This window comes from Leguminivora glycinivorella, chromosome 22 (assembly GCF_023078275.1).
Source record: "Leguminivora glycinivorella isolate SPB_JAAS2020 chromosome 22, LegGlyc_1.1, whole genome shotgun sequence".
Lineage (NCBI taxonomy): Eukaryota > Metazoa > Arthropoda > Insecta > Lepidoptera > Tortricidae > Leguminivora > Leguminivora glycinivorella.
In genome coordinates this window covers 7,666,780-7,694,212 of record NC_062992.1, presented here as the reverse complement: position 1 = coordinate 7,694,212, position 27,433 = coordinate 7,666,780, and the positions used below count along the sequence as shown (strand labels likewise).

Sequence of the window (27,433 nt, the reverse complement as noted above, 5' to 3'; positions counted from 1 at the left end):
CTATATGAGTCTACGTTCGTTTTAAAAAAATCTACGAGTAAAAAATCAATCTGTGATAACTAAACTCCACTTTTAAATGTTCTAAATAAATATATTAATAATTGATTTGAAGTAATAAAGCTGTATTTAATGTAAATAGTGTGAAAAGTTATGTTTACGCAACATAACCTCTAAAAGTATCGAGTGCAGTGTTTGTTTTTAAATCGGCCGTCATCAATGGTGGTCAGTGGCAAATCATACAGCCATGGAAAGAAAGCGGCCTCCGGTCGAAAGCAGTGCTAGGAGACAAATTTTAACGGCACTGTTAGGTAAGAGAAAGTTTTTTTAAACGAATAAAATTATTGAACAGGTGTACCGAAGGTATACCTAATACTACATACCGTATTAATTGGCTCTTATCGTAACAATCAGACTTGTTTTTGTTTATTTGTTTGGAAAAGCCAATTAAAAATAGTGAACTTATTGTAAAATTTATAAGCACTAGCCGTTGCCAGCGGCTTCGCTCGCGTGAAATTCGAAAATTGTGGAATGCTCCATACAAAATTCCACCCCCCATTTTAAGGCAGTGAGGGGGTTAAAAAGAGACAAGAAGTAGTCTATGTCACTTTCCATCCCTTCAACTATCTCCACTTAAAAAATCAGGTCAATTCCTCGCTAAGTTTCGCCGTGAAAGAGTGACAAACAAACAGATACACACACTTTCCCACTTAGGTATAATAATATAATATTAAAGTATGGATTGACGCAGATATCTGTCATACCAAAATTTGTATGTAAATATCCTCACAGCTGTGGGTATAGTATAGGTACCTTGCTGGTGCTGATAGTTAATGAATAAATAATTACATAAACTAGTTTCGACATTTTTGTTTTTAATATTTTTAACCCCCAACGAAAAAAACGCCCCGTCGTATAAGTTTGACGTATCTGTTTGTCTGTCTGTGTGTGTGTCTGTCTGTGGCATCGTACCTCCCGAACGGATGGACCGATCTAGATATAGGTTTTTTGTTTGAAAGCTGAATTAGTCGGGAGTGTTCTTAGTAATTATTATTCTTTGGTTCATCCATGTTTCATGACATGAAAATCGGTCCACTATGTCGAGGTTTTTTCTTTTACTTTTAACCTGACAGCTATCACCGTCAAGTTTAATCTGAATCTAACAATTAGCAAGTTCGATCAAGGTAGTATCAAAACAAGATCAAAAGCGTGACAAATTAATAAATTATAATCAGCAAACACAGAGAAAATAAAATTTAAAAAAATCCATTCGGACTCGCCTACTGTGGGTTCCGTACAAACTTTCAATGGTTAAAATAATCTCATGTTACTCATTTAACTCTAAAGATTGGGCTAGAAATATATGTACCTACTCTAATGAGCATTAATGTGTTTAGCGCCATCTCTCGGCGAAGGAGGATCAGCTGTGCATACTTCTCTCTAACTTTTGTCGCACAGAAGGTAGATTTGTCGTTACTTCTAATATATCTATCTTGTCGGGCTCTCGAGCTATCGCTCTCAAGAGATTTTTGTCGTTGGAGCTGAAGTTATTAAGTAACCCCGACTTCTTAAAGAACTATGTAGCTTTCTTGAAAGACTACGAAAGCTATCGCCACCTTGAGAAATGTGACCCCCCAAAGGTGGATGTATTGTTGTTGTTGATTGTCCTAGGGCACCCCATAGGTGTATAGGGCCTCCACAAGATCCTTCTACGCCTTTCTATTTTGAGCCACCGCCTTGGCCTCGTTCCAACTCAGTCCGAACCCCCGCAGCTCGTTCTCTACGCTCTGCCTCCAGGTGTGTACGGGGCGTTTGCGGGCTCGCTTTCCTCCTTGAGGCCGCCACTGAAACGCGATACTGGCGCTGTTGGTAGCTCCTTTTCGAAGGGTATGACCGATCCATTTCCGCTTAGCCACTTCCTGTGCGATCGGAGGTCGTCGGCGCATGCTCCACAAATACTCATTTCTTATGGTCTTCGGCTAGAAGATACGGACGAAAGGTGGATGTGGGGGGTTCTTTTACATACTCCACCATGGAGTGTTGAGGCCCTCGTCGATCAGCACTTCTCTTCGGGTAGTCTTTGACGCTAGTGCCAAGGACATGCGCGGATCCAGGGGGGTGGTCATGGGGGTCGTGACACCCTCTGGAGCCTAGAATAGACCAAGTGAAGTAATGGGAGAGGAAAACCGAGGAAAAGGTGGATGGACTGTGTGAAAGATGATATGAAACGAAAACAAATGAATGATGTGACGACGGGTGATAGAGAGATATGGAAGATAAAGACATGCTGCGCCGACCCCAAATGACTGGGATAAGGGCAGGCGAATGACGATGATGACCTACAGAACGTTTCCTTAAAGTTAACGGAAACTTGTTAAATAAAAACTTGTTGTGTTTCAACACCCCCTTTCTTCCCGTGGGTGTCGTAGAAGGCGACTATGGGATATGGGTTAAATTGTGGCGTAGGTGAGAGGCTGGCAACCTGTCACTGCAATGTCACAGTTTCCTTTTCTTTCAACCCCTTATTTGCCAAGAGTGGCACTGAAGCTTTAGTAGTTTAGTTTAGTTTAGTTTATTTATTTCATAATGGTAAATTACAGTATAAATTATTCTACGTTAACCTATATGAATTTACATTATGATCGTCAATTATAATAATTTGGCATGCAAAGATACAATAATATAACGTCAATAATACTCAAAAACAATAGAAATTATTAAATTAACAATTTGTAAATGTGGTTTTCAAAACCACCGTCATTAAAAACTAAATAAATAATATAGCACAAGTCAAATTAAAAGTCTAATAGTTAGGTATCTCATAATGATCGTCATATTAAAATGAAATTATGAGCAATTGGTAATAATAATAGTTCAAAATGTCAAGTAAATTATTACAATTTTAATTCCATATATTCATCTACCGAATATAATGGATTTTTCAATAAAAAGTTCCTCAGTTGAAGTTCAAATGCTTCGTCAGAGATTTCAGTTCTTAATTCGGCGGGTAGGCGTTCGTAATAGGTAGGGCCTATCACTCGTGGATTCTTGCATGAAAGTGCCATGCGACGCGGCACTGTTCGCAGTCTTCCCGTCGATCTTATCTGTTTGCCTATAACTTCGACACGTTTGAACGTAGACAAGTTTCTTCTTACGAACATCAAAACTTGAAATATGTATAGGGAAAAGTGCGTCATTATGGAATACTTTTTAAAGAGTTCTTTGCAGTGGCACCTTTGTTCAACCCCAGCCAGTAAACGGATGGCACGTTTTTGGAGAATCAATACTCTCTTGGCATCTGTTGAATTTCCCCAAATCAGTGTACCGTATGACATCAAGGAGTGAAAGTGTGAAAAATAGACGTTTTTAAGCGACTTCCTTGATATCAGAGGTTGTAGTTTTTTCAACGCAAATATAGAACTAGTAGTTTCATGTGTTCTACCTACCCCTTTATGGGATACAAGCGTGATTGTATGTATGTATGTATGTTGTTGTGTTGCAGTTTCTATTTGAACAGGTTAATAAAAATAGCATTAGCCCACAGTACAAACAGCGTGAACTGCGTGAAGTAGATATTGCAACATGTGATGTAAAATGAGAAACGAGACGCGATATGGCAAGCTGAGTAGCATTTAATCGAATCTGGAAGCGTATTCAGTGTGCGTAACCGAATGCACTAACGTTCACGAAACGCTCACGATAATATCTCTTTCGTAGCTATCTAGAGGCAAACTACATTTCTGCGGCGTTTCGGTGGCGTTTCGCGTCGCAGAAATTCCATTCGGCTACGGTGTTAGAAATATTATATAATTGTGATTTCATTTAATTGATGGGGAACTCAAATCGACTCAAGGCAGTTATTTAACGTTCATGGGCGTATTGTTATATGCTAATTTTATATACCTATTTTTTCTTTTTTCCCGCATTTTTGACTGACCAATTCTTGCGCTCAAAATTTAATTAATCGGCCTCCAGTTTTAGGAATCTCAAGTATTTTAACTAGTTCCAAGTGCCAGGGTTACAAAATGGTTGGTGACCTGCCTGCCAAGCAGTGGTTCTGGGTTCGAATCCCGGTAAGGGCATTTATTTGTGCGATGAGCTCAGATATTCATGAGTTATTGATGTTTTTTTAAGTTTTTGTAGGTATATTATATGTATCGTTGTCTGAGTACTCACAACACAAACCTTCTTGAGCTTATCGCGGGACTCGGTCAATCTGTGCAAGAATTTCCGATATAATATTTTATTTACTTACTGTCATTGAATTAATTGTTCACAGCCACCATCCCAACATTCACCTACGGTATTCAAATCGGCTGGCTGTCACCCACTCGTCTCCACCTCAAGGCCAACGGTGTTACAGACAGCGACATCTCTTGGCTAGCGGCGGCCCTACCACTGGCGGCTATATGTGGCATACCGTTTTTTAGCTACTCTAGCGACCGTTTTGGAAGGAAGATCTGTATTATCACCGTGTCTCTTCTGTCTTGTGTAAGTTTCTACTGGACACTAACACTAATAGAAATAACTATACTCGTGACTCACAGCGCCATCTCTTGGTTAGCGGCGGCAAAAAGGCGGCTATCGGACTAGCGGCTATATGCGGCATACCGTGCTTTAGCTACTCTAGTGACCGCTTTGGAAGGAAGATCTGTACTATGACCGTGTCTCTTCTGTCTTAAGTAAGTCCCTGTTAACAGAAAGAGAAGGATATATCAAGTGACTGACGGCGCCATCTATTGGGGTAAGCATACTTTTATTAGTTACCTACTCTATCGATAACACTTTGAATGTAGGTACATATATTTACGTTAATTCGAGTCTGAAATGATAATTCTATGGATACCATAGAGTGTGGTATGATATTACAGTCGGCAACACGTTCTTAGAAGTGCATTGCATAATGTATTTTCATATATATTTGACGTAACTAAAACTACTAAAAGTATTTATCTGCCTATTTAATAATATAATACCTTTTAACGACCAATTCTTGTATATGTATTTATTTATATACACCGGCGGTCTCGGAAACAGCTCTAACGATTTTGCTGTAATTTGTTATCTGGACGTATTCGGGGGAGAGAAATCGATCTACTCGTAGCTTAAGCTTAGTTTTAGGTCCCGGAAAACGCGAATCTTCTAGTTTTCGAATTCCGTGCGAAGCTCGGACATCCAGACAACAAATATTGGCATAATAACCACTTATCGAAGAACATAAGGCGACAACATGCAATGCAAGGTCTAATTCAACTAACATATTTGCATTGAATTAATTACTTAGCATAATCATATTGTTTTCCAATAATTATTACAATGTCACCTATGTTATTGGATTGTTTACATTGAAAGAAAAACACTTGTTACATTTTGTAAACCTAACTACGCAATAGGTATGTTTTTCAACACACTTGCTCGTGTAATTGAAATTAATGAACTTCTTTTTCAGGCTTAGTCAGATTTTGGGCTGTATAAAATGTACACTTTTGTATTTAGATTTTTCTGATTTCTCTCAAGAAGACACGTTTTTTTTATGAAATAGGCAGCAAATGAGCAGACGAGCCTGATGGGAAGCAGGTCATCCCCGCCCATGGACATAAGCGACATCAGGGGAGCCACTTATACGTTGCCGACCTTTGCTATTGCTTTAATCATTAGAATTACCTATACCCTCTCTTATTCGCGCTCACTTTTTGCTCGCGCGCTTAATATCGCCTCCTTGTCTCTTGAATATGTACTAGTGTTATAGAACCATAACCATATAACTCCGTGTCCGTTTATGCTAGAACGATCCTCATACAGTTTTGCGCAACATTCCCTAACCCAGGGTCTCCACGGACCGCGGTCCGGTCATCGATACGGAGTTCTAATCTACTCGCGCATTTATAGGTAGAATTAGCAGCCCGCTGACAGACCTAATGTACCGCGTTTCGTTCGTTGTACTGCCGTCCGGAACAGACTGATATAGTCGTCTTGTTACAATCAGGTTCCTGGAAGAAAGTAATTGGTGATCCCTGCCCTAACCTATTATTTTTTGACCTCTGCTAACCTAAGTATTCTTTATTCCCAGATATCATGGACTATCAAACTATCCACTCTCTCCGCCCCCCTCCTGATCGCAGCTCGGGCCTTCGCCGGCGTGGCTGCGGCGGGGTGCTTCGTGGTCGTTCCTGTGTATGTGAAAGAGATAGCTGAGGATTCTTGGAGAGGAGCGCTGGCTTCCCTTACTATGACTGTTTGCAAGGTACGTACTTTTAGAGACCTCTTCGCACGAACGCGGTCTACGCTAAAAACTAAAGTCCGAATAGATTTCTGGATAGTAACCCTGCTGACATCCTTACTACGAGTGTCAGCAAGGTAGGTTTTACTACTTTTACCCCTAGAACTCTCTCCCTAAACTTAGAAGAAGAATGCTATCATGTCTGCCGCTGAGTTATTCATCATGGTGGCTGAGGATTCCTAAAGAGGACCGCTAGCCTCTCTTGCTACCTAATGACTCTCAGAATTGTATACGTATATAAGTACTTTCTGAAGCAAAACCAGATAATATATATACGCCGTGGGCCTGAATAACCCGAAAGATTTTTACCTTGATACCTTGTTTTTATTATTTGTGAACGACCTACCATCGAATATTGGAGCTGGCTTGCCTGTATTGTTTGCGGATGATACGAATGTATTAGTTGGTGCAAGTACATATGACCAGTTGGCTTTAAAAATTAATGATGCTTGCCACCAATTGCAGTCATGGTTTTCAGCAAATGATCTCATACTCAATTATTCTAAGTCAAATATAATGTTATTTTCCGGTCGAAAGGTACAACCACCATCATGCATGACTAATTTTCCGATGCCCATGTGTGAACAGAGTAAGTTTTTAGGGTTCCTGATAGACAACACTCTGAATTGGAAGTGCCACGTTGACAATCTTTGTGATCGATTGGGTGGTGCGTCGTTCGCGTTGAGAAAGCTGAAGCCTCTTATCTCCGCAGAAGCCTTAAAGCAGGTGTACTTTGCGCATTTCCACTCTATCATGGCATACGGATCACTGCTCTGGGGAAACTCATCAGATACAATAAGAGTACTTATAATGCAGAAACGCGCAATACGTATACTTGCTGGTGTAAGAGACAGGCACCCATGCAGAGAGCTCTTTATTTCTCAACGTATAATGACGCACTACTCACAATATATGTTTGATATACTGTTATTTGTTAAGCAAAATATATCTCAATTTGCTCGCATTGCCTGTCCGGGCAAACAGCTTCGAGCTACAGGCCGTCTGAGAACAGTCCCCCGTCGCATGGCACTTTCAAAAAAGAACCCGCGTGTCATCGGCCCTACTTACTTCGAACACTTACCTGCCGATCTTAGGAATGAGCCATGTGACGAAGCATTTAAGCGCAAATTGAGAAACCTTTTGTTAGATAACCCTCTGTACTCTGTAAATGAGTACATGGAATTGAATTTGTGATAGCATGCATTTGATTACACTGACTTCGGATTTTATTTCATTTGTTAATTTTATTGTGCTTTGTGTATTTCATTTCTGATTTTATTTCATTTGTTAATTTTATTGTGCATTGTGTATTTCTCTTTGTAAATGACGATCCTTATTGGGAGAAACTATTCATTTTATTATTTTCAATTCATAATGTAATTTTTGACGATCATGATGAGAAGATAAACATAACTTTGGCATGTAACAAATTTATAGTGTAATTTTTATCATGAAATAAAGAAATCTAATCTAATCTAATCTATTGACTCCCGTTAACCGTAGACAAATCGCAGTATCATTTCTGATCTATCATTACCACTCGAGTACATTGAGATTCATTGAATCTCGGTAACCGACAACCTTGAGGTCTATTTGCTGAATAAATATACTCAAGGGGCTCATTCACACGCATTCGATATGAATTCAATTTAATACACAAGGCGCCGGCAGGACTCGAACCAGTGTGCGACCTTTTGAATACCGGTCCGGAAAGTGATTTTTTCATTAGGTATATACCTAGCAGTGACGGGGCGTTGATACAACTCGATTCCCTACGGGTTCCCTAAAATTCTCCAGTATCTGTAGAAGTTCATACAAAACAGATCCCGAGTAGTCTTTTCTTTTCTATATAAGTACGTAATAAAAAATTTGGCCAGAAAAGTCCACTTTTGATTTGTTCAGCTACACATACATTAGTGGTGAATTGAGAGACTAGGGTTGTAAATAGAAAAAAAAACAAATGTTTTTTTTTTTCAGAATTGTGAAAAACGGTTTTTCGTAAGTTGTAACCTGTTTCAATAACAATAACGTACATTTTAATTCAATTAACATTCAGTATACAAACGTTTATTGGGGAATCCCCGATGCTGCGTGTAGCGGTGGTGTTGCCAACAGTAAATAGTGATAACTACCAACTACAGATTTCGTAAATGTTACTTTTATAAGACCAGAAATCAAAGTTATTTGATTAAATTCGTTTAATAGTTAACATTAAGGCTCCCCACAGACAGTCTTAAAAATTCATAATCTTAAAAAAAACTTGTATGCAATCTGACAGTTCAGATCTGTCAGTGTCTTGTCAGTGTCAGTTTGAACTGTCAGATTGCATACAAGTTTTTTTAGGGTTCCGTAGTCAACTAGGAACCCTTATAGTTTCGCCATGTCTGTCTGTCCGTCCGTCCGTCCGTCCGTCCGTCCGTCCGTCCGTCCGCGGATAATCTCAGTAACCGTTAGCACTAGAAAGCTGAAATTTGGTACCAATATGTATTTCAATCACGCCGACAAAGTGCAAAAATAAAAAATGGAAAAAAATGTTTTATTAGGGTACCCCCCCTACATGTAAAGTGGGGGCTGATATTTTTTTCATTCCAACCCCAACGTGTGATATATTGTTGGATAGGTATTTAAAAATGAATAAGGGTTTACTAAGATGGTTTTTTGATAATATTAGTATTTTCGGAAATAATCGCTCCTAAAGGAAAAAAAAGTGCGTCCCCCCCCCTCTAACTTTTGAACCGTATGTTTAAAAAATATGAAAAAAATCACAAAAGTAGAACTTTATAAAGACTTTCTAGGAAAATTGTTTTGAACTTGATAGGTTTAGTAGTTTTTGAGAAAAATACGGAAAACTACGGAACCCTACACTGAGCGTGGCCTGACACGCTCTTGGCCGGTTTTTAAGATTATGAATTTTTAAGACTGTCTGTGGGGAGCCTAAGTCTAAAAACCCGTATAGGAGTATTAACTACTTTGCAAATTTTGAGATTTCGTACTTTAGAAAAAAAACATACTACTCCAGAAAAAAAACTGTTTTTTTTTCATGTTTTTTTTTTTTCAAGCCAGAAAAAAAACCGTTTTTTGCAACCCTATGAGAGACCCTCAATTCTCGTAAAAATAAGGAAGATACTTACCTAAGCAATAAGATTTCGTTCATTGACCTTCTTATTTTTATTGTTTTACAAGGAGACAAAGTTATTGTCTAGCCGCTCGTGTATACATTGAGCAAGCGCAAGATCTCAATATTGAACCACGAGCAAAGCGAATAGTTCGAAAAGTGGCATCTTGAACGTTGCGACGCTTTCAAGGCTCGTAGGTTCAACACATTTTGCCACCGAGTGTAAAACACAATGTTTCATACAATAGGCTAATTTCCTATACTTTTCATTATAAAAATCAATGTCCAGAAACGAAGAAAAAGGTTGCTGGTGCATTTAGTGTTGCATTTCTTAACGGCAACTTTAGTACAGAAGATTGGTACGTGGATTCGGGGGCCAGTTATCATATGACAGCGAATAAAGAAAGCTTATTGCACACACGACAAGCAAACGAGATAGGAGACATAGTTGTTGCAAACAAAACGACCATGCCAGTTGTTTGTGCCGGTGAAACGCAAGTCACAACAAAAGTGAACGACTATCAGATGGATATACCTGTGCGAAATGTTTTATGCATTCCAGAACTCACTACAAATTTACTATCAATAAGCAAGTTGATAGAAAGCGGAAACGCAGTTTCATTTGGAAAAAGAGCGTGTTATATCCGTAATCAACAGAATGTGCTAATTGGTGTAGCCGATTTGGAAAACGGCGTTTACAGGCTAAATACTGTGAAGCCAGAGAAGGTGATAGCAGCGGCAGCTATACATACAACAGATTCAAGGCAGTGGCATAAAAGAATGGGACATATTAACTCAAATGACCTTGAGAAGATGAAGAATGGTGCAGTGCTTGGTGTATCTTACACAGACAAGCCAGATTTGCAGAAGTCTAATTGTGAAGTGTGCTGTGAAGGGAAACAGGCGAGATTACCTTTTCCTTTGGGCAACCATAGGTCAGAAAATTTATTAGAAGTTGTACATTCCGATGTGGCAGGACCTATGGAGACTAAATCAATTGGCCAGGCAAGATATTTTGTACTGTTCATAGACGATGCAAGCCGTATGTGCTTTGTGTATTTCCTAAAGGAGAAGAATCAAGTTCTCCAATGTTTTAAAGAATTTCGGAGCATGGCTGAAACTCAAACTGGAAATAAAATTAAGATGCTTCGGACCGATAATGGCGGTGAATATTGTTCGCAAGAGATGCAAAGTTATCTGAAGACGGCAGGTATCATTCATCAGAGAACTAACCCCTACACGCCAGAACAAAACGCAATCTCAGAGCGATATGTGAGATCGGCCACAGAAAAAGCAAGGTGTTTACTGTTTGAGGCTAATTTGGAGAAGAAGTTCTGGGCAGAGGCAGTGAATACGGCAGTGTACTTGAAGAACAGGTCGCCGGCCTCGGGCTTAGGAAATATGACACCATTTGAAAAGTGGACAGGAAGAAAACCAGATCTGAGCCATGTCAGGGTCTTCGGCAGTCCAGTGATGGTGCACATTCCCAAGGAAAAAAGATTAAAATGGGACAAGAAAGCAGAGAAACATATTTTACTTGGTTTCCCAGAAAATGTTAAGGGTTACAGGATATATAACCCAAGAACACAGCAGATAACTACGAGCAGAGATGTGTTTATTATGGAAAAAGAGACAGACACCGCTCAGATGGTAATGCAGGAAAGTGTGGAGGAACTAGAGCCACAGCCAGTGGAGGAGGAATCAGAAGTAGAGAGTACCTTCATAGACCCAAATGATTCGACTTATGTTGGGGAATCATTGCCTTCGGATACAGTGACATCAGATGACTCAGATTCCACCTTATGTCAAGATGAGAGTGATGTATCACAGTCAGCGGAAGACAGTCCCATAGTGAATAGCAAGAGAGTCAGAAAGCCAGTAGACAGATATGGTTTTCAAACCTATGTGTGGTAGACGAGACATGTGGTGAAGAGATCACTTATGAGGATGCTATCAAAGGTCCAGAGAAAGAGATGTGGCAAGAAGCTATGCAAGAAGAGCTCAAGGCTTTTGCAGACAATCAAGCATGGGAAGTTGTTGATGTTAAAGAAGCAGATAGAGTGATACAGTGCAAGTGGGTGTTTAAGAAAAAGCTTGAAAGTGATAACAAAGTGAGATTTAGGGCTCGTTTAGTGGCAAAGGGTTTTACCCAGAAAGAAGGTGTGGACTATAAAGAAACATACTCACCAGTTCTAAGATATTCAACACTAAGACTGTTATTTGCTTTAAGTGTTAAATTAAATTTTAAAATTACCCATCTTGATGTAACAACAGCTTTTTTAAATGGCTATCTTGATGAAGATGTATACATGCAAGTGCCGCCAGAATTGAATTGTAAATCAAATTCAGTGCTCAAATTAAAGCGAGCTATATATGGCTTAAAACAATCTGCTAGAGCTTGGAATAAAAGGGTAAATGATTGTTTGTTGAGCTTAGGGTATGTGAAGTCAAAGCTTGAACCCTGTTTGTATAGTAAGCGTGTAAAAAATGAGCAGATTATTATAACTGTATTTGTAGATGATTTTTTCATATTCTCAAATAGTAAAGTGTTGACAGATGACTTAAAAAAGAATTTAATGTCAAACTTTAAAATTAAGGATTTGGGTCAGGTGAAAAAATGTTTAGGTATGAGGGTTAAAATGTATGATGATGGTAGTATTTCATTAGATCAAGAGCAATTTGTTAATCAAATTTTGATGAAATTTAACATGTCAAATTGTAATTCTGTGGATACTCCAATAGAAAATAATTTAAAACTAGAAAAATGTGAGGAAGTTTGTAAACAATACCCTTATCAACAGCTGATAGGAAGTTTAATGTACCTATCTGTACTTACTCGTCCAGACATTAGTTACAGTGTCAGTTATTTGAGCCAGTTTAACAATAGCTTTTCAGCAGTTCATTGGTCACATGCAAAAAGAATATTAAAATATTTGCAGAAAACTAAATCTTTTGGCTTGATATTTAAAAATGATAACAAAAATTTAGAAGGTTTTGTTGATGCTGACTGGGCTTCAAATAACATTGACAGAAAATCATACACTGGTTTCTGCTTTAAATTATCAGGTTCTGTGATTTCTTATGAATGTAAAAAGCAGCAAACAGTGGCCTTAAGCTCGGTTGAATCGGAGTATATGGCTATTTCGGAAGCAGTCAAGGAGGCAATTTATTTAAAAAATTTGCTTTCAGAAATTGTCATATGTGACTATAAAATAGTTATATACAATGACAGCCAAGGAGCTCAAAAGTTGACTGAAAATCCTTTGTTCCATAAGAGGACAAAACATATAGATATTCGTCATCATTTTGTTCGAGAAGCTGTCGCTAACAATCTTGTTAAAATTGTTTATTTGTCAACATCTGAAATGCCCGCAGACATTTTAACTAAAGGTTTGAGCAGTGTAAAGCACAATTATTTTGTAAAAGCAATGGGCATTCAGAGCATTGTTTAGCATAGTTAGATATAATTTTTATTTTGTTTGTTTTTTGGAAACTGTGCTTAGATTATTTTGATAAGTGGAGGTGTTAAAATATGTATCTGAATAATCTAAGTTAACTACTACTAGCGCCATCTGTTTTCTATATGTGTAACCTACACATGATGTTGTCACTATCTGTGATGTTTTTTAAAAAAATAAATCAGTCTCATTGCAACGGCTACTCGTTTCATTTCAATACAAGGGGGCAAAGTTGTATTTTAACGCCGAGTGTGGAATTGAAAAACGAGCAAGTGAAAGGGTTCTATAGTTGAACCACGAGCGAAGCGAGTGGTTCGAGAATAGAATCCTGAACTTGCGAGTTTTATAAAACACGAGAAGTAAAATACATTTGCACCCGAGTGTAACACAAAACTTTTCCCCTCACTACGCAAAAAGTGCGTTTATCACTGCTTCCAGTAGTTCCACAGGTGATAAATCATCTTTATTACTAGATTCACCTACTTTTATCAATTTTAAAGCAGTTAATTTGACTTTATTCAAGGTCAAATTACTTTACCCACTAGTGGATAAAATGCGTTTTTACCCGCTGGTATCAAAGGACAAAACACGTGTTTCCGAGCTAGTGAGGGGAAAAATATTTTTTCTACTCCCGAACTGTTATTCGTCATTTACAGGGTCGTGTATAGATCTTTAAAACCCTACATAAAAGTCTATTCCTCAAAGCCAGCGTCCGCCGGCTTTCCGCGCATGCGCGCAGTATCGAAAAAACTGAAAACGCATTGTTTGGCTTTGTAACCATGGCAACGCCTTATAACGATACAGCGCGCGTGCGCGGGAAGGCTTTGGGCAGCTGAGCTGACAGTGCAAACCTTTGCGTCAAAATACAGGAAACAGTGTGAATTTCACGAAAGTTATTCAAGAAAACTATTAAAAACTAAGCGCATGGTCGTAGAAAAAGTATTATATGCAACGGTGTTTAACTGAGTCAAAAAATACTCGTGGCGTCTTAATAACAATTTTCGGCTTCGCCTCAAATTGTTACCCACGCCACTCGTCTTTTTTGATCTCCTTTAAACGCCTGTTGCATAAAATACTATTATGCAGTGCACGAAATAAAGCACCACATAATTAGAAGAAATATATGGACAGTAGTTATGTTAAAACATAATTTCTATTTAATAAGTCAAAGAGAAAGATATAAAGTAAATGAATTGACCGTGACGTCACTCCTCAGTATTTCATAGTATTGTAATTCCATATTAGCAAATCGTTTTGACAGTAAAAAGAAGCTGATTTGACTAGTAGGAAACTAGCCTTTTACAACTGAGTCACTAATTATTTTTCAAAATTAACTTGGACCTGCATTTGTTGAAGCTAGGCGTGATCTTCGTCTACGGGCTGGGCACCTGGCTGCCGTACACACACAACCAGGCGGTCTACCTGGCCGTGGCGGGCCTCCATGCGCTACTGTTCGCCTTCATGCCGGAGTCGCCCAACTACTTGCTCAAGCGGGGGAGAGAGAAGGTAAAGACGCCAAATATAAATTTTGTATGGGACGATAAATTCATATCATCAAATCATTGACAATCCCACACAGAAGCATAAAAAAAAAACAGAAAATGAAAGAATAAATTTAAAAAAATTGTAACAAAACGCACAAAAATCAAACCGACCCAGTATGGCTCCCCACAGACAGTCTTAAAAATTCATAATCTTAAAAAAAACTTGTATGCAATCTGACAGTTCAGATCTGTCAGTGTCTTGTCAGTGTCAGTTTGAACTGTCAGATTGCATACAAGTTTTTTTTAAGATTATGAATTTTTAAGACTGTCTGTGGGGAGCCTATTACCGAGGCAGTATTGTACCAGTTGCAGTCGGCCCGTCTGTAAAGCCCCTTAGTTTTTTTTATGGCTATATACCTAGATGTTATGTCACAAATAATTATCTGTAACCCGGCTTCCTGCAAGAAATGTATGAAATTCCGTTATCGACCTCTTGTCCTAGCCGCTCCTAAAACGTCATACTTCACGCCCAATTATAAATAAATAAATAAATATTGGGGACACCTTACACAGATCAACTTAGCCCCAAACTAAGCAAAGCTTGTACTATCGGGTGCTAAGCGACGATATACATACTTAAATAGATAACATACATATATACATAGAAAACAGCCATGACTCAGGAACAAATATCTGTGCTCATCACACAAATAAATGCCCTTACCGGGATTCGAACCCACAGGACCGCGGCTTAGCAGGCAGGGTCACTACCGACTGCATGAGACAGACCGGTCGTCTTATAAGGCACATAACATCAATATTTCGTATTATGTTTGAAAAAAGACATGTTTTACATGTATTAATTACTCATAATAGTCATAATAGCTACTTTACAAGTAAGTTTATGCAATTCCACGTCTAGTGCTTTTGCAATACGCTATAAATAGAGATTAAAAATTCTAAAAGGAAGATTCACTGACTGGGCTATTGAATACCTTATCACATGGTAACTAGGTTCCTTTTTAGATATATTATCGTTGTTTATTTACAATTAGTAATCGCCTCTCGTATAGTTACCGACTAGTCTATTTCCTTCATAGCTTGCTTGCAATAAGGATTACCGCCAATTTTGATGTATGCAATTTGTAACAGAAAAAAGTAGTACCTATTAATAATAGGTACTATACATTTAGTTCTGTGGTACTATAGGCACAGAATATATGTACAATAGTACAAGTATAGAAGGCTCACTCCTTTGATGTTTACAAAACGCCGCCATTCAAAATTTTTACCTACATTAACAAACGGACCGCACGCGAGCAGCCGACATTGAATTCTATTGCGCCGCCCGAAGGTCGTCACCACTGAAGCGGCATGTACTTGTAGCGCTGCGATAGAATGGCGGAGTGAGCCGCCCCTGCTATAGGCAAGAGTGTCTTTTCAAAGGTTTATTTTTCTACGAATTCTAAAATTATTATGTCATGTCAATAATGAGATTTTGTTCGGGATTGTGGGCCATTTCAGAGGTACCTCTGAGGTTTTTTGTACGAGAATGTCAGTCCCGGTAGGTAATATATATCGTCGTTGATCCTGCGGGCCGATTTTTGAGTCTCACGCGTTCGAATTCCGAAAATTGTCACTGAAAATAATAAGCAAGTCACCGTTTTCAACCGGTATTTTAGTGACAAAAGCCCGTATGCGAGATTCAAAAATCGCCCCCCTGATTATAAAAAAAAACATGATGTATTTTTTCCAATGAGTGATTTTTTCAGAAAGCAACCCAGACGATAGCGTGGCTTCGGAGCCTCAACAGAGGAGAAGCGTCCGTCCTTGATGAAGTGCACAAACTCAAGGAGGAGCACAGGCGGTTCGATGATGAGCCCAGGGTCACGCTCTGCAGTATTAGTAAGTATTATGAGGGGTAATTGGAAAGCCGAAGAAGCGCTGGTAGCCTAGCGGTAAGTACGTGCGACTTTCGTTCCGGAGGTCGCGGGTTCGAAGCCCGGCTCGCACCAATGAGTTTTTCGGAATTTATGTGCGAAATGTCATTTCATATTTGCCAATTTGCCAGTCGCTTTTCGGTGAAGGAAAAATATCGTGAGGAAACCGGACTAATTCCAATAAGGTCTAGTTTACCCTTCGGGTTGGAAGGTCAGATGGCACATGCTTTCGTAAAAACTAGTGCCTACGCCAAATTTTGGGATTAGTTGTCAAAAATGCGGACCCCAGGCTCCCATGAGCCGTGGCAAAATGCCGGGATAACGCAAGGAAGATGATGATGATGAATTGGAAAGCCGAAGAAAAGGTGGATGGACTGTGTGAGAGATAAAGATAATATGAAACGAATGCAAATGAATGATGAGATGACGTCCGATAGAGCTAGGTATGGAAGAACACATGCTGCGCCGACCACAAGTAATATGCTATTTTTGAAAAAAAAGGTCGGCTAGTAATTTTAAATGTAGTGGTATATAATGACCACTCTTTTCGATTCTGTTAGTAGAATGGAGATATTATTGAACGAAATTCACGAAATCGAATGGTCGACATTCAAAAATCGGCTCCCAGACTACATTAAGATTTACTGCAATTAATCAAAGTTCAACGTTCTACTTCTTCAGTACACTCAGTAATTACGTTAAGTTTCTAGTAAGTAGACACATGAACATTAATCCAACGATTATTTGCTGATAATTATGAAATTACACTGAATTATAATTACATCCATCCGTTGTAAATTACAGTTTACGGCAAAGTGAGCCTTGTTTTAATAGGAATCTGAGTTGAATCGCCTTGAGGCTTTTACAGCAAGAATAATATTTCTGTGTGTATTGAGATAGGTAAAATCTCGGAAATATAGGCGTTAGATAAAACATACGCTAATCTGTAGTTCTTAAACTAAGTACCTAGGTATTATGCCTACGTACTTTAGTTAGGTATTGTAATAATAACAACGCTTATGTTATATTTTCAAACATTTAAGGATCTATAGTTGTCAGTATACAAACCATGATCTTAATTCTAGGCGAAAGCGTCTATTTCTAAAATCTTTTCCAAATATTTTTTTGATCGGTGAGTAGGTCAAACGAATGACTAATTAATAACACCAAATATAATTGTAACTTTGTAAATATGTTATCCTTGTCTCTTAGAAATAGTTTTTTATGATACTAATTACTTGTCGGTGGCAAATGGGCATACGGCTCGTCTGCATAGCTGGGCACCGTTAATCAAATAGTTAACTTCGATAATCGCTAATCCGTTACTTTAAAAGTTAACTTCGTTAATCGTTAAAGCGATACATTTCAACAAATTTAACGGAAGTTAAAGTTAATCGATAATCCGTTAATCGCTATAAAAAAACTCTACTCAACTATTTAGTATTTGCGTAAGTTTAATAAAAGGCCCGGAGTTCGCCAAAATCTCTTAAAAAATCCCAGCTGCCAATTGGTAAAACCAAAATGTTAATAAATATTGTTCTCTTTGGACTTATATCGACGTTGGTTCGGTAAATTCTAGGTTTTATATGTTTTATTGGGTCAATCATGCGGTCGCAGTCATGGTGCCTAGGTTCCTTAATCGAAGTTGTGGTAACTTGGTAGATAGCGCGGCCCGCCGAACTCTGCACTTTGGCTTGATACGTCGGTTGCGCGATTTGTGTGTCATGCCTGATGATTTACATTCTATTTCGCAGTTAGTGATGGGTGCAGTAGGACTAATAAACTTTAGCAGGTCTCGAACAAGTGATCCAAAGGCACCAACTTGTCTGTACACTGTGAATTTACGTGAAAATCCTAGGTTTCGCCTTACTCCGGGCTTTTACAGTAGCGGTCAGAGCAAGTTTTACTCGGCGCATGCGGAACTGGATTAACGATTAACGGACTCGAATAAATTTAACGGAAGTTAACGAATCCGTTAACATTTTTTAAAGTTAACTTAAAAGTTAATCCGTTAACCAAAATGTTAACTTCGTTAATTAACGATTAACGGATTAACGAGTTAATGCCCAGCTATGCTCGTCTGATAGTAAGTATAGTCACCAAAAGTATGTCACTACTCTTTTGAAGATTCCCAAAGGTTGTCTGGAAGCGATAAGACCGACTGATTAATTGTTTTTTGTTTCGTGCTTCTTTTGCATTAATTGTTAACTATGTGAGGTGTGCTATAATAGTACATTGTGCAACAAGGGGAGAAAGTTGAATATTACTAACGAGAGTAAGTTAAATCGCGACGGCTTGCCGGAGCGATTTAAAGACTCGAGTTAGTAGTATTCATACTTTCCGAGCTACACACAATGTTTTTCATCACACTTGCATTATAAAAAATGTGCGAAAAGGTAAGAAAGAGTTCAATACAGTACTAGAAATTTCTTAACTCCCTAAGGAGAACGATTTTTCTATAACTCACGCTCCGCCTGCGTGCAATAGCACATTTAGTGTGCGAGTGTGATGAAAAGTGTATTGTACCTATTGTAAGAACTATTGAAGGCCATAAAACCTAATGGCCCCACTGCAGACCCTTGGGAAAACCTGGCTATCTCTTCACTTCTAACTATCCCTTATTTTCCCAGTTCGCGACAAGGCCACCTTCTCCGCTCTCCGAGTGACCCTCATGCTGATGGCTCTGCAGACCCTCTCTGGATGCTTCGCGCTCATGAACTACGCATCTGAAGTCTTCACGAGGGCTGGAACGGTGTGGGACCCTAACCTGCTGACGCTACTTATGGGTTTCCTACAGTTGGCTGGATCGTTCTTTACTACAGTGTCTATTGAGAAGTTTGGGAGAAAGGTAAGACAGTATTCACTAGTGTCAAGTCGATAAAAAAAACCTTACTAGTGTCTGTCACTATGCTGCACTAGTTACGATGCAGTCTCATGTTTCACTCTCAAGAACTACGCTTCGAAAGTCTTCACCAGGGGATCGATTTTTGAATGTGTAACGCACGAATTCGCCGTTCGAAAGTCTGTGGAAAACGACGTTATGTTATTTTTGAAAAAGGATGGCTAGTAATTTTAAAACTAGTGGTAAATGACCACTCGTTTTCGATTCTGTTAGAGTTTCTTCTGATGGTGTTGATGGTTCTGTGGTGATGGTGATTCTGTCGAGAACTCTCATACGAGTTTTATTACATTGCGGTATTTGATGGCTGTGCAAAATTGTATGTGATCTCAGCAGCCCGCAATGTAACTGAAATCGCATGCGAGTTCGCACGCCATCTAAATCAGGTCTCACGAAATCGAATGGCCGAGATTCGAAAATCGGCTCCTGGGCGGGAACAGTGTCGGATCCTAATCCTAACCACATTATTTATTACTTACGATGCAGAGGGTCTCATGCTTCGCTCTCAAGAACTATAATATAATAATATAATATTGGGGACACCTTACACAGATCAACTTAGCCCCAAACTAAGCAAAGCTTGTACTATGGGTGCTAAGCGACGATATACATAAAATAGATAAATACATACTTATATACATAGAAAACATCCATGACTCAGGAACAAATATCTGTGCTCATCACACAAATAAATGCCCTTACCGGGATTCGAACCCAGGACCGCGGCTTAGCAGGCAGGGTCACTACCGACTAATCCAAAACTATGCGTCCGAAGTTGTTACTAGGGCAGGAACAGTGTGGGACCCACTGCATACAATAAAGCCGTCTGTCTGCACATGTATCTGTCGCGTTGTGTTGTGACGCAATCAGTTTCATACATTTATACAACATTTGTCATGGTTGGTTGATCGGACAAATGTGCTCGCTACCAAATGTATAAAACCTGAAATACCTATGTATATAAAACCAGTTTCTATTAATACGTAACACGACACAATACGGCATACAGATACCTACATACAAGCACCCATCCATACTAATATTATAAATGGGAAAGTTTGTGTGTCTGTTTGTTTGTCCGCCTTTCACGGCAAAACGGAGCGACGAATTGATGTGATTTTTAGGGTTCCGTACCAAAAAGGTACAACAGGAACCCTTATGGTGCGACTCTGTCCGTCTGTCTGTCCGTCTGTCACATTGTTAAATATCTCGAGAACTACTTATGCTATCGATATGAAATTTGGAATAGTTATAAACATTGTGAACCTCTACAAGTTGAAAGATTTTTTTTTTAATTAATTAATATAAATGATAGAAAATAGCCAAAATGAAAGGGGGGCAAACTGAAAATTTCAAGTAACTAGGTCAAGTGGGGTATCGTTAGAAAGAGCTCAAACTGTACATATCAAAACTATTTTTTATAATTTTTTTGTTGTGGAAAAAAAATGTTTTTTGAAGGAAAATGTAAAAAAAAATACCGTCCCCCCCCCTTAATCTCCGAAGTTTACCAACATAAATTTATGAAATTTTATCACCAAACATGGCTATTATAATGAATATTACAGGAAAAATAAAATCGTACACGTATCTTGAAAACTTTTTTTTTTATTTATAAAAAACCTTTCAGATTTACATTTTCAATTTCAACACCCTTGCGGGTGTTTATTGTACCTGTATTTTTTAACAAAATAACAATGAAATTACCTGCTTTCAAATAGAGGCAAAATGGTTAAAATCGGTTCACGCAATAAACAATTAGGTATTCCATAAAAATCATCCTCCATACTAGCTCGCGCGCATTAGTTTACTCAATTTGCCGATAGATGTCGCTGTACGTTGAACGCTCATTTCCTACATCGCGTTTTTCCTGATATAATGAGGTCGGTTCAGGAGCGTCCTTGCGACATGTCGTAAGTCGTAAACTATTGAAGTCGAATAGTCTTGATTTTATTTGGACGTTGTCTAACAATAAAATTGTATATTGAAATATTACTTGATTGAAATATTAATTGAGTCTTGAGGGATTTAGTCAAATCTGTAGAGTTCTATGAATAACATTTTGATGATTCAACTATTGAAAGTTTGTACGGAACCCTCGGTGAGCGTGTCCGACTCGCACTTGACCGGTTTTTTTTTTAAGTGGAGATAGTTGAAGGGATGGAGAGTGCCATAGGCTACTTTTTTCTTTTTCTAACGCGAGCGAAGCCGCGGGAAAAACCTAGTTACATATATGCTTTAGTCACTGCATTAAGTGAAGCCGCATTTAGACGTGCAAGTTATTGCTGCAAGTTTTGAAACAGATGTATATTCAAGAAAGAGATGTAGATATTTGCCACTCACTCTTACCTATAGTTGCGTCTCAAAACTCAGCTGAAGATTGAAAATTTCTTCAGCAGAGTAAGTAAATAAAAAGTCATCACGTAAGTCAAAATGATTGTAGGAGATCCTTGATTTTCAAATCTGACATACCAGACTCATCATCCTCCTTGCGTTATCCCGGCATTTTGCCACGGCTCATGGGAGCCTGGGGTCCGCTTTGACAAAGGGTAAACTAGGCCTTATTGGAATAGGCTAGTTTCCTACTAGTGAAATCAGCTTCTTTTTAAGAACTGTCAAAACGATTTGCTAATATGAAATTACTATGAAATACTGAGGAATGACGTCACGGTCAATTCATTTACTTTATACCTTTCTCTTTGACTTATTAAATAGAAATTATGTTTAAACATATTACTGTCCATATTTTTCTTCTAATTATGTGGTGCTTTATTTAGTGCACTGCATAAAATATTTTATTTTAAGTGTAGGAAACTAGCCTATTATTCCGGTTTCCTCACGATGTTTTCCTTCACCGAAAAGTGACTGGCATTTAGTATCATATTCCGAAAAACTCATTGGTGCGAGCCGGGGTTCGAACCCGCGACGTCACCATGCCACATGCATGTCTGACATAATATAAATCTTAACATTTTCTCCAGATCCCACTGGCCTGCAGCTGCGCTGTTGTCTCCCTCTGCATGACTGTGTTGGCAACATACTTCTACACACACTCGGGTCCAAGATGGCTGCCAGTGGTGTGCGTCTGTCTGTGCCTGCTGTCGTACGGCGCTGGGTTGGCTCCTGTGCCTATGGTGGTAATGGCTGAGGTGTTCACATATCAGGTAAATCATAAATCGCTTATTTTAATAATTTTAACAAAAATGCATGTACGTAATACAGTCACCATTAGATATTCCAGTCTTTCCACTCTAAAGCTGTGTCATAGCATGTACAATTGTAGAGTATAGTACAGAACAGGAATTAAATTTGCTATAATTACTGCAGCTGCTGTTTCTCAACCCGCCAACTGAGCGGCAGCTGACGTGCAAGGAGTTCACTATTATTCTCAACTATAATACCTACTTTACCATTTTATGGTCGCTCCGGCCGCGGTCACTGTAATTTGCGCCTGCCTTGTGGTCTATTGTTGGTATGAGTACTACACCATCATCATCATCCTCCTTGCGTTATCCCGGCATTTGCCACGGCTCATGGGAGCCTGGGGTCCGCTTTGACAACTAATCCCAAGATTTGGCGTAGGCACTAGTTTTTACGAAAACGACTGCCATCTGACCTTCCAACCCGAAGGGTAAACTATTAGACCTTATTGGAATTAGTCCGGTTTCCTAACAATGTTTTCCTTCACCGAAAAGCGACTGGCAAATATCAAATGACATTTCGCGCATAAATTCCGAAAAACTCATTGGTGAGAGCCGGGGTTCGAACCCGTGACCTCTGGAATGAAAGTCGCACGTACTTACCGCTAGGCTACCATTATTGCTATAAAATACCCCTCGATAGTTTACCAGCTTGGCAAAAAAGAGTAGGAATAGAACTAATTATTTTGATCAAAGCAAAACACTTACTTTTCTTATAGATAGAAAACTGACTAAATGATTGCCACACGCAAAGCGGATTACATGGACGGTGGCGCCCCTATTGTTTTCTACTCTTTTTGCCAGACTGTAAGGGGAGTCTCCTTTATTCGCCTTCGGTCGGAAAAATTGATTCTAACTTTAACATTTCATCCACAGATGCGAGCCCGCATGGCCGGAGCGTCCATGGCGTTCTCATTCTTCTGCAGTTCAATGACGGTCCTATTTTACACGCCAATAGCGTCCGCTTTCGGCGTGCACTCCGTGTTCTACGTGTTCGCGGCCGTGACGGCGTGGGGCGTGCTGTACACGGCGCTGTGGGTCCCGGAGACCAGGGGCCGCAGTCTGCAGGAGATCAGGGACTACTGGCTCAAGCCGGGAGTGCCGCCACCCGTCCATGTGTGATACACACTAGGATACTTCATCGTGAAAAGGCAAGATTTATTACAATATGCCATCAGCCTCATTTTGAAATCTACGGATCTTCAAGCCTACACGGAGCTCGGCCTTTCTCTTTCGCATTTAGACACCGTACCTTTATTGCAGGTATTTGAACACTGACCTCCAGGACGCTTCGGGCCTTCGGCCCTACGGGAAGCTCGACCTTCGGTCTTCGCTTTTGGATACTTTGTTCTGTGCTTGAGCACTAACTTCTTGGATGCTTCGAGCCTTTGGCCCCACGCGAAGCTCAGCCTTCGGTCTTCACATTTAGACACATTTTTTTTTCTGTATCGTCGTTGGAGCTGTGCCTCTGACGCAGAATCAGGGGCAGGAGTCTGCAGGAGATCAGGGACTACTGGCTCAAGCCGGCAGTGCCGCCACCCGTCCATTTGTGATACATTGCTTTCATTGCTTTCACATTGTATAGTTTGACCAGTGATTACTCAGGGAGTACATCTGAACGTCATACATACTAATACTTCATCGTGAAAGAGACAAGATTTATTTTTAACTCATATTTAAGTTCTCGGGCCTTCAGCCCTACGCACGCGGTTTTACCCTGAATCGCCTTTAGACACCATTCTTTTGTTGTATATGAGCACTGATCTCCGGGATGCTGCAGGCCTTCGGCCCTACGCGGAGCTCGGTATTTGATCTTCGCATTTAGACACTTGTATTTTTGTTCTGCGTTTAAGCAGACCTTTTAGTTCGATATTACTTTAGTTTTGTTTCGTATTTGAGTTATGACCAAATAAACGCTTGGGCCTGTTTAAAGAGAGATGCGGTTGAGGAAGATGGTACATATTGATAGAATACAGATGCCAAAGTATCTGTGGCATTTCACGCCAATAGTCCTTGTGCATTATATACAATAAAGACTTTATCAATCAGAATTTGTGGAAAAAATACCATACTATAATAAAAAGTGATACACAACATTTGAGATGTCTATCGATTAGTATTTAGTCTTAAGAAACTCAATTCCTACACTGAATATTCTATACCTAAATGTTTTGTACGTATTTGTACTCACGTATTTGTAAAGTACTTACCTAAGTTTAATAAGTATTTGCTAATTGTTTGTAAAACAATCTCCAAATGTATGTATAACATTATAAATAATAGTGTATAACACTTACCTGTCACACCTAAGTGTTAATTGTGGGAGATTCTGTTGAGATTTCAAATGTAGGAGTAATATATGTGATATTTACTTTATAAATATTGATAAGTACCAATGTTATGTATTAAAGGAGGATTAAATAAAAAATCAAAGTGTTATATTTATTATTTAATATATAACTACAGAGAATCGTCTCAACGCTCGCGTCGCGTCACATCGCCGTGAGTTGTTATCCAATTTTTGGTACTTAATTGATACAAAAGTGAATTTAAATTAAAATTAAAAACAAACTATATCCAGGCTCGAAAAGTTTGGACACCGAGCGGTACGTTTACAAAACTGTACGTACTTTATAAAGAAAAAAAATCGTTGGGTAGTTTTGACCATTGAGCCCTATCCCTTATCTTTGCATTTCTTTTCTACGATCCTTGTGTGAACGAGACGGTTGTACCTCCTGCAGCGGTAACATGAGCGCGTTTTTATAGACTGTCGAGCATTTTTGCACTTACAGTTACTTGTTAGAATGTTACAGGTTAAAAAATGCGACCATGATATCACTTCAGGTCCCTACGATAGAATACAGGTACATGTAAACATTGACAAAATAGACTCAAATCACGTTCGCTCTTTCCTTTGCCTAAACCTACACAGCCTATCATCATAGGAACTGTATATTCTGTCCCTAACTACAAAATATTACTCATCGCGCATCGTCATACTGAAAGTTACCTTTAATTAAAAATAAAACTTAATAATACGCGAAACGATTTCGAGAAATTACACACATCTTAATAGCAGAAGCAGTCACAGTTCTTCAAAAAGGACATTTTAACATAATAATATCACTAAGAACTGCTAAGACCATAATTCATTATAATTTTAAACTAGCTACGATGTCCAAATTGATTGATTATTGAGACAATTAAGTCAGAATAGTAAAAACATTGTTTAAATTTAAGACTTTTGTCAATTAAAAAAAATAACTCGGCCGATAACACAAACTAAAAACAACGGGCAAACAAAATTTACGTATTAAATTCTAAAACTTATGATTATAATTCTATATTACAGACTCGACTTAACCATATTATCACTCCTTAAATGTCATATAGACATAGTGATGAAAAAAGAACATGTAACCCATTGTCCTTAAAAAAGAACAAAATTTTACTGTTAATAATGACAGATGTCGAAAGTCTTTGCACACAAATATAAAAACTTAGGACACGTCAAAGTTAAAATAGATTAATCCAGAAAATAGAGAAAATACTTATTTAAGTAATCAGTTCAAAATTTAACACAAAAGTCGGCCAATTTTTTAACCCATTTAATAGGAGTGGCAGTTAAGAGGCTAAAAATATAATCTGGTCCACGAGATAGTTTTCTGATTACTTAAAAATATGAGGCGCCGGCAATGAATGGGTTAAATCGTCTGTTTGAGAACTTATACCTACTGATTTTGTGAAATTGGTATATTTCTAATGCTATGCGAACCCAAATATTACTATGACTTTAAAAAAGCAAACGAGTCTCAAGTCTCTCGAAATAAATGCCAAAGCAGTCACAGTAACAAACCGAATTATAAGTGAAATTTCAAATGACTATTAAAAGTATTAAAATACTATAGTACCATTCTTGCCTCATAGTCTTTCTTTACACAAATTACAAGTATTTTCATCTCTTATGAATGAGAAGCTCTTACACGCCATTTTATATACCTATCAAATAAATTATTTGGACAAGTCCAATTTTTCGACAGTCGAAATCAGGCATCATTGTGTATAATATAAATGCCTAGTTTCACGAGTTGATATCATTTCAATATAAAATGAGCCATAACCGGTATGGAGCTAAGAAGTATGGCTCCTATAGGCAATTTGGGTAACCTGTTGACCGTTTTTAAAATATTGCCCGCTTAAATTTTACTCTATCAAGTTGACAAAGAGTTGTAAGGACACTGAATATATCAAACATATCAGATTTGGCAAGCGAAACGCGCTAAGGCGGTTTAACACTATCCGATCCGATATCGGATGTAGGAAGGATATAAAAGGCAGATGTAAAAGATGGCGCGTTTAATATATCGGATATATCCGATATCAGATCGGATAATGTGAAAACGCTTTTATCTGAAAATAATTTAAATAATTTCTTCAATGACGTTTCTTTTCAGGTCATTTTCTATTAGTTAGTCCTATTTGTAAATTATAATCAAACACAGCAAAGTTTGACAGTAGACATAAAAACACGCAATTTATAATATTCTATTAGTCAAGAACGACTCGCGGGTACTTAGTATAAATTTGCCGTGTTTTTTTACTCAGAAGATGATTAAAAGTGTTATATATCCCTCTCTTCACAATGCAAAGTTGAGCGAACATTGAACCTTGCTCGAGGTACTGGAAGAATTTACACATGTTATCCAAGGGAAACTATAGCTGCATCAGCATTACAATTTATACAATAAAAATTCAAAAGTCACAATTTTCCGAGCCCTGCACCGATAGTATGGTCGCGCGATAAACGATAAAACATCGGGCCGTCCCTATCGCACTTACAAATAGTGTGAAAGGGGCGGCCTGATCATTTATCGTATCTACTATCATTTATCGCGCAAGCCTGCCTGGTGTCAAAGTAGACTTGACACGTCGGGTTGTATTATAAATCTATACGCGATATAATACGTTACCGTTTATTTCATAAGTAACTATCGCAGTAACGAAAAACAATATTGAAGTTGATTGTCAAGCAAGGCTTAAAATAAGCTCATTTGCGCCTATGT

The 27,433-nt window shown here is 38.6% G+C and overlaps 1 protein-coding gene across 1 annotated transcript; it reads left to right on the top strand.

The window, feature by feature from the left end:
• On the top strand, nt 1–23,899 carry LOC125238000 (facilitated trehalose transporter Tret1-2 homolog). The gene is made up of 8 exons (XM_048145269.1): nt 1–308; nt 4,277–4,488; nt 6,068–6,241; nt 14,207–14,356; nt 16,107–16,239; nt 18,905–19,122; nt 22,152–22,334; nt 23,247–23,899. Exons 1-8 carry the CDS (start codon nt 245–247, stop codon nt 23,490–23,492), a joined length of 1,380 nt encoding a protein of 459 aa, XP_048001226.1. The 5' UTR covers nt 1–244; the 3' UTR covers nt 23,493–23,899.
• The last annotated feature ends 3,534 nt before the right edge of the window (nt 23,900–27,433 follow it).